The 9,197-nt window shown below is 33.9% G+C and overlaps 1 protein-coding gene across 1 annotated transcript; it reads left to right on the top strand.

Annotated features, from left to right (window-relative positions):
* Positions 1-2,719: 2,719 nt before the first annotated feature.
* On the top strand, positions 2,720-8,029 carry LOC143468384 (C4b-binding protein alpha chain-like). Its single transcript, XM_076965565.1, has 15 exons — positions 2,720-2,789; positions 3,071-3,139; positions 3,324-3,404; positions 3,470-3,664; positions 3,780-3,959; positions 4,153-4,356; positions 4,484-4,666; positions 4,897-5,088; positions 5,170-5,385; positions 5,763-5,945; positions 6,236-6,445; positions 6,619-6,783; positions 7,150-7,323; positions 7,453-7,646; positions 7,863-8,029. The coding sequence occupies exons 1-15, from the start codon at positions 2,729-2,731 to the stop codon at positions 7,902-7,904; spliced, it is 2,349 nt and encodes a 782-aa protein (XP_076821680.1). The 5' UTR covers positions 2,720-2,728; the 3' UTR covers positions 7,905-8,029.
* The last annotated feature ends 1,168 nt before the right edge of the window (positions 8,030-9,197 follow it).

Here is a 9,197-nt window from a genome sequence, read left to right as displayed (position 1 = left end):
TTCCTATTTATCATCACGTCATGCGCATTTGTGCGTCATTGTATTGCCTACAACGCCCATTTGTGCATCGTTGTATTCCCGTGTAGGCAATACAAAGGCACACAAATGCGCATGAATCATTGATAAACAATGCAAATAATGATGTAATAATTATTGTAAGCTCGGAAAATTTTTGTTTATAAGGTGTTTATGGCAGTTTTATCTTTTGCGCTGAAAAAAAGCGCTTTGCTCCTTAGCAGCGCTATCAAACCATAAGTTTAAGGCGATTTCAGTTTTCGATGACGATTGTTTGTCATGTTGATTATGACAAGTAAACTATATGTTAAGTTTCTTTCAAACACTAAGACACTTTCTTTGACGAATAAAGAGGTGTAGTTAATAGTTATAATTCCATTTTCATTGGCTTTAGAGGTTTTATCTGTTACACAAATTTATGACACAGGCTAAAGCGAAACATGAGCAGTCTTTTAAACCAACTTCTGTGCTACACTGGAAGTGTCATATAAAATAGTCTAAGAAAATTATTGTTTATGAATCCAACAGCAACGCGTGATCTTTAGACATGTAACTTATATGGAATGATGTAACCCCTAGGCAGAGGTGGGCAGTCGGTACTCTGAAAGTACCGTCGGTAACGGTACTGCTAGTTGACAAAAAATGTACCGACGGTTCCGATATTCGGTACTATTTTAAAAAAGTAGTATTTTGTCGGTACTCGGTACCGATATTTTTTGTATAAAAGATGTTGCTGCAAATGCAATGTTTTCCGCTATTCTATGCCCCCGGTAAAGTTTACTCCAGGTCAAAACACATGTAACGTTAATCGCTTGCAATTTTACTTGACATTTCTAGTTTAAAAACGATCAACAGATGCTAAAATTAGTATTAAGGATTAATTAACATGTATTTTTGAAAACATACTTGTTAAAATTTTGAAATTATCACGTGAAAAGTACCGAGTACCGGGACCGACTGAAATTTCTTGACAAAAGTACTTATAGGCTATACTTGTAGAAGTTGATAACTGCAGTATTCGTGCAGCTGTATTTCCCGTTGTCAACTGCTGTATTTCGCCCAGTAAAGCCGTAAACAGCAGATAATCGTGTAAGATACAAATGAAAGCTGTTTTTAGCCATATTGATGTAACAAACGGTGAACCTTGCCTAATAAACCATTTCCGAGTTACAGTCTGGGTGGCAAGATTTTTTCGATCACCGAAACTTAAAAGAAGTTTTTCGAAACTTAACAATGGAAAATGTCGGTCTACTTTCATTCTTTTCTAAATTACAAGCGTTTTAGCGATTGGATTGTAATGATTTTGCTCAGGTAAGTAGCATGCGAATTCCTTTACGCAATAAAGAAAACATTTTGAAATTATATTGCCTAGTTCTTACTTTACAGCGGTTTGAATCCTACGCACTGGACTTGTTCGGTATGACATCTGGATACGTGGCCAGCGAAGCACGCAACGTAAAATACATAAGAAATTGCGTATTATCTGCGGCGCGTTACGTAGGCTAATAAACGCTCCAACGCTCAGCGAAGATTATAATTCAACAATAATACTCTAACTAATTAATTTCATTCATGAGCTTTACCAAAACAATCACCATGTTGTAGTATGACCGCCTCGACCAAAATCATAAAACGGTTTTTCTTCAGTCCTGTCGCAAAACATAATAAGTTTGCTTTTTAGGAAAATTGAATAAATTAACAATATAAATGTATAAACATCAAGTATATATAAACATATACATCTAAATATAGCCTAGATATTTGTTGGACTTTAAAAATATAGTTTTAAATATCACATTGTGTAAATGATACCAGCTCGTACTGCTTGGTAGTGTTGTTTGTATAGCATATTTTTTATTTCTCTATAATATGGCCAGCAAAATTTGTTTCACATTTCATGTTACGGAAATTATTCTTGGATCAACTTTCCTTTGTGCGGGCTTTCTGTTTCTATTAATATCTCATTTAAAGATTTATCGTTTCCTGTCATTGCCAACAAAAACAGTTGTATCTTTTTGACAATGGTAGGCCTACGCTGCAAAGAATACCGAATTACAAAACCAACATGTCTGTCGCATATTAATGCCAGTAATTAGAAACTGGCTGAAATATGACCCTGATATTTAAACATGAAACGTTCGTAACGCGGATGAGCTTTCGTTGTTTATTAATAAACAACATGTATGATACTGTTTCAAGCCAAAACACACCACGATTGTGCTCCAACAACATCGTCTTTTTTACCTTGCCATGTCATGCAGGCGAGATAGTCATATTACATATTTTGGAGATATTGCAGTTGTCAGATATGAAATGTAATTCAGAAAAGGGCAGTATGGAATTGTATCTTGGAAGATTTTTGTATATACTAAACTTATACTGAATTATAGGATAATCATAAAATAATCAGGTTAAAATTTAACTGAAATTAAATGCGTTGACAAAATTTTTTTAAACCTTATTGTTATAGAAGTAAAGTAAATTGGGTATTCGTGATTGCATTACTTGTAAAATTTCATGATTCGAATAGATTTTCAACAAAGCTTGTAATCATAAAGCATCACATTTACAAAGTAGCACTAGTATATTCTTCATACTTTGCAGTATATTACGGAGCTAGTATAAAGCTTATGTTGTACTAGTATATATAAGTTACTGTATGTAGCTTTAGTTATATAAAGTTTGCATATTCTGTACCTGGTACATACTAAACATGATGTTAAAAGGTCCATGGATTTTAATTTGTTTCTTTTCAATGAAATGTTATTCTCTAGGTAAGCTTATTTTTAAATTTTGCAATATTTTAGTCCTTATGATGTGAGATCACCAAACAGGCAAAAAATGTTAAAGAACTTCATCAAGCTGTCAATAAATAACAATTTACGTATTTTTGTGGGATCTTTTGATTATTTTGATTTCATGATTGTGCCAAAGTTTGCTTCGCGTTTGCGAGACATTTCTTCAACAGAAATATCAAGTATACTGAAATTATGAAAACCTTTGCTTTAACTTGTTAATATGTGACTTTCTATACATAAACAAACTTTTATTTCAGAATATCCTTTCTTGCCGATGCATGGAAAAACTTACACTACTGATGACAACGCAGTCAACACACGTGAAGGTACATATATGCGCAAAACATTTTTAAAAAGTGTTTTTGTGGAGCGGATCTTGTTATCTGGTATATGAATTAAGGTATGAAGTTAACGAAGTGTAATATAAATTCATTCAAGCAGCCGAAACACAAAGTTGTACCTACGTATTTCATGCAAGTTGACATGAAAGTAAAACGATCTTTGTTTCAGGTTCCACCTTTTCATCAGGAAATGACTTCGCACAAAATTACAACGAAAACACAAATTACGAATCGTCAAACAATATTGAAAGTATGAGCCCTCTACTTCAAAGACAAATTCTTAGCCGATTAACTTTCAACCATGTATTATGACAGGTTGCGATGATTTTCCAAACAACTATAATAATGAAAACGAGGTAGATCTTACCTTCATGGAGCTCACAGCGGATGGTTCGCAAGCGGCAGTTGTGTTGTGCACCGAAGGTCCTCTTTCTAGTCCTGATTGCATCAGTGAGCGGTTTGTTTGCAGTGATGGTCGTTGGATCAAAAGTTTACCTTTCAGCTCATATGGTAAGTGTCGATTCTGTTGATTGAGTATTTACAGTATATAACAAGAAAACTGAATGCATATAGATTAAGATTATTTTCTAATAAACTATCCTTGGTTTTATCATTTTTTTCTTAGACTGCGGTGTGCCACCACCTGTAGCAAATGCAAAAGTTTATGGTGTAAATACTCGAGAACTTTCGCATGCCAGGTATTTCTGTGATCCAGGTTTTATTACCATGGACAAAACGTTAACCGTATGTTACAAAAATCAGTGGAACCTTTCACCATTACCTATTTGTTTAGAGCCTGAAGCAGGTTAGTTATAGTTGTAGATAGATAAAAACATTTTTATTCTTGGAAGCAACATGATTTTCAGCAAAATCTCATTAAACATTTATGTTAAACAATTTTAATTTTGAGTATATTTGCTACTTTATGATATATATAAATTTCTTAATGATCCTATTTGTGTAAAGTGTATCATTGAAAAGTTTCATATATATGATAGGTTGTGGTAATCCTAAACCTCTTCCAAATGGAAGAATAACCCGTTCTTTGTCGACGTCTACGTTTTTACCTTCAGAGGTGATTAAATATACATGCCGTGACGGTTTTGTTTTAAATGATCCAGAGAGTGAATTTAGCTACTGCTTTATAGGAAATATATGGAGCCTAGAAACAGATTTTAAACGTTTTCCAGAATGCAAAAGAGGTAAGATATTGTTTTTGATCTAACTTAAGTTTGGAAAAAGTTTTTTAAAATACGTTACTTAAAAATCCAGCTTTGAACTACTTAAAAAGCTAGTTTTGCACTATATGTAACTAAGTTGCATTTGTAGATTGTGGTTCACCACCTGACGTGGCAAACGCATCAGTAAAGCTATCATTAACCCACGTCGGATCCAAAGCTAAATATATTTGTGATCCTGGTTTGATAACGATCGATCCTGCCATGAACGTGTGTGGAGATAACGGGACTTGGAATCTAAAGAAGCTCCCAAAGTGTATTTTGCCCAAAAGTGGTAAAACGATGGCATCAGAATCGTTTGAATTGTTATAGTGTTTGGGCATGTTCTTGAACTGTTTTCATAAACTTGTTAAGCTTTTTCAAAACCAATAGTTCACTTGATTAAGATTGATTTCTTAACATTTGAATTTGTTAAAAAAAACATCACTGGTTTACTGCACAAAGAAATTTTGTAGAAAATATTTGCCTTAGTATGATAACATAACAGCACTTCATGTTTCGAAGGATGTGGAAACCCACGTCCTTTAAATAATGGAGTTTTCTTGAGCTTTTCACCGTTTATGGAAGATGAAAACATCACATATGTTTGCAACAAGGGATATAAATTACTTGCCCCATTTGGTCCCTTCAGTACTTGTACATCAAAAGGTTCCTGGAGTTTAGAAGTTAAAGACAAGTTTCCATATTGTCAATCGGGTTTGTAAGATTTTTTTGTTTGGACAATATTATTATAGTGACTGTTTTAATTGCAAAATGGTTTACCAGTTTATTTTGCAGATTGTTCCAAGTTACCAACAGCGCCAAGGGGTGGTGAATATTTTATTGATGGAAAGGTCATCAATCAAAATGAATCATTCGGAGATGAAATTTTAATAACCTTTGCATGCCAAAAAAGTTTTGTAATGTTTAGAAATGCATCTTTATATTGCAAAAAAGGAGTATGGCAGTGGATAAAAGACGGCAACAAAGCTGATCCACCTCTTTGTGGAATAGGTTCGTCAAAAAACAATTAGAATTTTTAAAATGCATTGCGATTGTTTTATTTTACAAGTTGTTTTGCGGGCCAATGATTACTAATAGAAAATTCAGAGTTTAAATAATGATGATTCTTAGTTTTTATTTTGACATGCATATGTGGCATTTTGGTCAAAATTTTCAGCTATACGTACTGCTGTAATCCTATTAAGCCAAACTGGTACAAATGGTTGCTTATTCTTAAAAAATAGATTGGAAAATTGAGGAAAATTTGCATGAATTCAGCGTTAGTTCTCTAACTTAAGAAACAGGGGGCCACATTATTGCTAGTTACAACCAAATGTTTTTCTGACAGTTAGTATAAGTTTTCCTAACCTTGTTTCATAAAATATTAGATTGTGGACCACTTCCGACAGTATTGAATGCTGCATTACATTTAACATCAACATCTGCAGGGTCAGAAGCTTATTATGTCTGTAAAACAGGATTTTACACAACTGACAAGACGGTATCTTTTTGCCGTGTTGATGGAAAATGGTCTTTAAAATCTCTACCATCGTGTTTGTCTCCAACTCACGGTACGATGTTTCCAGTTTTTTTCCTGGTTAAAACATTTGCAAGAGTTAAGAAACTTCCTATCAACGATGGGAAATAGAAAGCAATAACAAACTTCAGTTTTGAAACCTCTTGCTCTCTTCTGGTATCCGTCAATTGCCCTTTGACATGCATCCTGGGTTAATAATAACTTTAATCCATTTTCGGTGAAACAATAGTACAAATGCAGTGTTAATCAGCCCTTTTGTAACAAAATTTCATGAAAATCTACAAATACTAAACAAACAAATACACCTCTACTAACGATATTTAGGATGTGGTAATCCACCATGGTTGATAAATGGAAGATACGATACTGTTGGATACGATGGCAAATGGCCAATTGCAGAAGGTGGAGCAATTACATATTCATGTGAAGATGGTTATTCCATCATCGCTCCAAACGGAACCATCAACACTTGCCTTGCTGGGAATAAATGGAGTCTCAAGGACACATCGCTAAACTTTCCACTATGTCAATCAAGTCAGTCTGAGTTCAGTCGATTTATAAATTGTCCATGATTGTACGTATGATTATGGCGTCATGCAACAGAAGGAATTCGAATCCATTTATTGCAAAACGATAAAATCGTATATTTCAGCAAAATTTGCACTTGGTCAAAAACCGTTTATTAAGAATAACTTGATCTCGCTCAGAATGTGTTTCATCTGATCCCATTTATCACCTCAAATCCTTAAAGTTTGACGGTCAAACAAAAGGACAAATAGTCGTTGCTGGGTGTACAGGACACACGATTGAAAGTGACCAAACAATTTGCAATGGAGATTCTTGGATTCCGCCGAAAATAACTTGTAGCTCAGGTGAGTCTTTCACCTATTTGTACGTTTTTAAAGGAAATCTACAGGTCTAAATAGTTTTTATAACCGTCTTTTTTAGTCTAACAATTTTTACATTTATTTATTTACTTATAATATATAACTATATGTAACATATAACATAATATATATATATATATATAATATAAAACTAATTATAACTATAACTTATACTTATAACTTATAAGTTAATTATAATTTTTATTATTATAATTTTACAATTTTTACAATTATTTTACAATTTTTCTAACAAAACAAAAATGCAATAAAAATCTTGTATAAACTACCTCAAAGCGTATTGCTGCTCATGTGATGATAAGTTTGGTTTAATCGGTTAAATGTTTTTTCAAGGGTGTGAATCACCGTCTTTGGTAAAGAACGCCACAATCATTGCTATCAACGAAAGCTTTGTGTCTTACGTTTGTGATCCCGGTTTCATAACAATTGATCCAACAGAATCATTCTGTTCAAGTAACGGTAGTTGGGATTTAAATCCTCTTCCAAAGTGCCTTATTCCTGCAACTGGTAAACTTGTTTACTACTTTTTCATTACTTGGACAAAGTTAAACTTGGAGCTATTCATTTTAATGCTTTCGAACATTTGGTTTTCGTACGATCACAAACTATCTAATTATATTTACATCTCCTTAACAGGTTGTGGAAATCCTCCTACGCTCCTTCACGGTTATTACCTTGGCGACCCACCATACGACAAAGGGGAAGTTGTTACCTATTACTGCAACAAAGACTTTATGCCATTTGCTCCTAATGGTTTTATAAATACATGCATGGGAGCAAACATCTGGAGTCAGTTGAATAATTTTGAAAGTTTCCCGAAATGTTTGGCAGTTAAGTAAAATAGTATAACTTACTTTTTTTCATATTTCAAAACGTTTATAGCGAACAGTTGTCATTAAGTATATCATTTTCGTTACGGGCACAATGCATTTCTTGCTATTATTGGACCTTGTGGAAATATTATTTCATTATGTCACTTTTAGTACTTGCATTTTGACAGAAATATTCTCTGCTTTATTATCTAATTACTGCTTATCATTTTACAGTTTGCAGCCATTGGCCCAACATCTTTTCTTCTGCAGAAATAGTAAAATACCCAGTGTTAGATGAGAGTGGGTATTATCTAACCGGGTCAAGTTATAAATTTCGTTGTGGTAAAGAAATCATAGGACCTGTTACATGTCGGGATGGTTTATGGTCTCCGCAGTATTTAAAGAGTTTTTATGATGACTGTTATTGTAAGTAATAATACGGTATCAAAAATAATTCTATGCATTATCACTAAACACACATTCCATCTTAATTGCTTCTAATGTAAGGAATTGCATTGCATTGCATTACAGTGTTTTGACATTTTTCAGGGGTTGTTAATACCATTCTGTTGGACTTAGCAAGCAGTTCTGTAATAATCTTGGAAAATAAAGCAAGCAAACGTAAAATTATTCATGATGGTAGGGCAGGATTTATTTAGAAAATTTCCTCATTTGAAAGGTAAACTTTTTCGACGCATTTTTATCATTTCCTTTATTTATTTTCTTTAGAAATATCCAACTCGAGCGATGCTGTTTCGTTTGTCAACCTAACTTGGTATCTTTGCGAATTTCCTGGATTTTGTCGTGGTTCTCGTTCCGAAATAGTGACTGAATGCCGCAACACAACATTGATCTCTTGCGATGCTTGTGGAATGGTCGGAGCTGCCGTTTTCTTATCGTTTGCTGTGTTGCTTGGACTCGCAATCTTGGTCGGTAATGCTCTCGTCATCATGGTGGAGGTCCGACGTTATCGGAGAAATGCGATCAATAAAATAGGAATTTGTAAATGTTCATTGGCTCTTGCTGATATATTGACAGGTGAAGCATTGGTATAATTGTTTTTATTAAAAAGGAAATTATTTGACCTTATGCACAACTTTATTAAAGCAAACGTCTTAATCAAAACTTTTTCAATGGTTTTTATTTGATTTAGTTTTTTACCTGCTCTTCTTGATTGCATTAAATGTTTGCTAGTTATGTGTTGATTTTGAAGTGATATTTTTAACTCTTTCATTATATGGACGATTAAAAACGTGATGGTTATCATAATGGAGCCAAGCAATAAATTGCCTTGTTTTCTATGGTATTGCCTTGTTGAATTATTTTCTTTCCATTTGCCTTGTTTCCTTTGTAGGTTTACAAATACTGGTGGTTGCCGTCTACAACGTCAGCTGGACGATGAATTCCACTTCGTATGAGCTTATACAAGAGCAACTTGCACTACGAGGTTCACCAGTAGCTTACGTGTTCGGATGCCTCTTAGTATTTGGTGTAATGTCTTCCCTTTATCATCTTGTGTACATGGGAGGAGAACGTGTGTATGCTATCACCGTACCACTCAAGTACAGA

Source organism: Clavelina lepadiformis, chromosome 8, assembly GCF_947623445.1.
Source record: "Clavelina lepadiformis chromosome 8, kaClaLepa1.1, whole genome shotgun sequence".
Taxonomy (NCBI): Eukaryota; Metazoa; Chordata; class Ascidiacea; order Aplousobranchia; family Clavelinidae; genus Clavelina; species Clavelina lepadiformis.
Note: the sequence above shows the minus strand (reverse complement) of the source record. Positions and strands in the feature narration are given on the sequence as shown.

Excerpts from the sequence above, each read along its gene's own strand:
- LOC143468384 (XM_076965565.1), top strand. The coding sequence starts at position 2,729 with ATGATGTTAAAAGGTCCATGGATTTTAATTTGTTTCTTTTCAATGAAA. Across the intron at positions 2,790-3,070 it reads AATGAAATGTTATTCTCTAG|AATATCCTTTCTTGCCGATG; the intron begins GTAAGCTTATTT and ends CTTTTATTTCAG. Across the intron at positions 5,386-5,762 it reads TCCACCTCTTTGTGGAATAG|ATTGTGGACCACTTCCGACA; the intron begins GTTCGTCAAAAA and ends ATAAAATATTAG.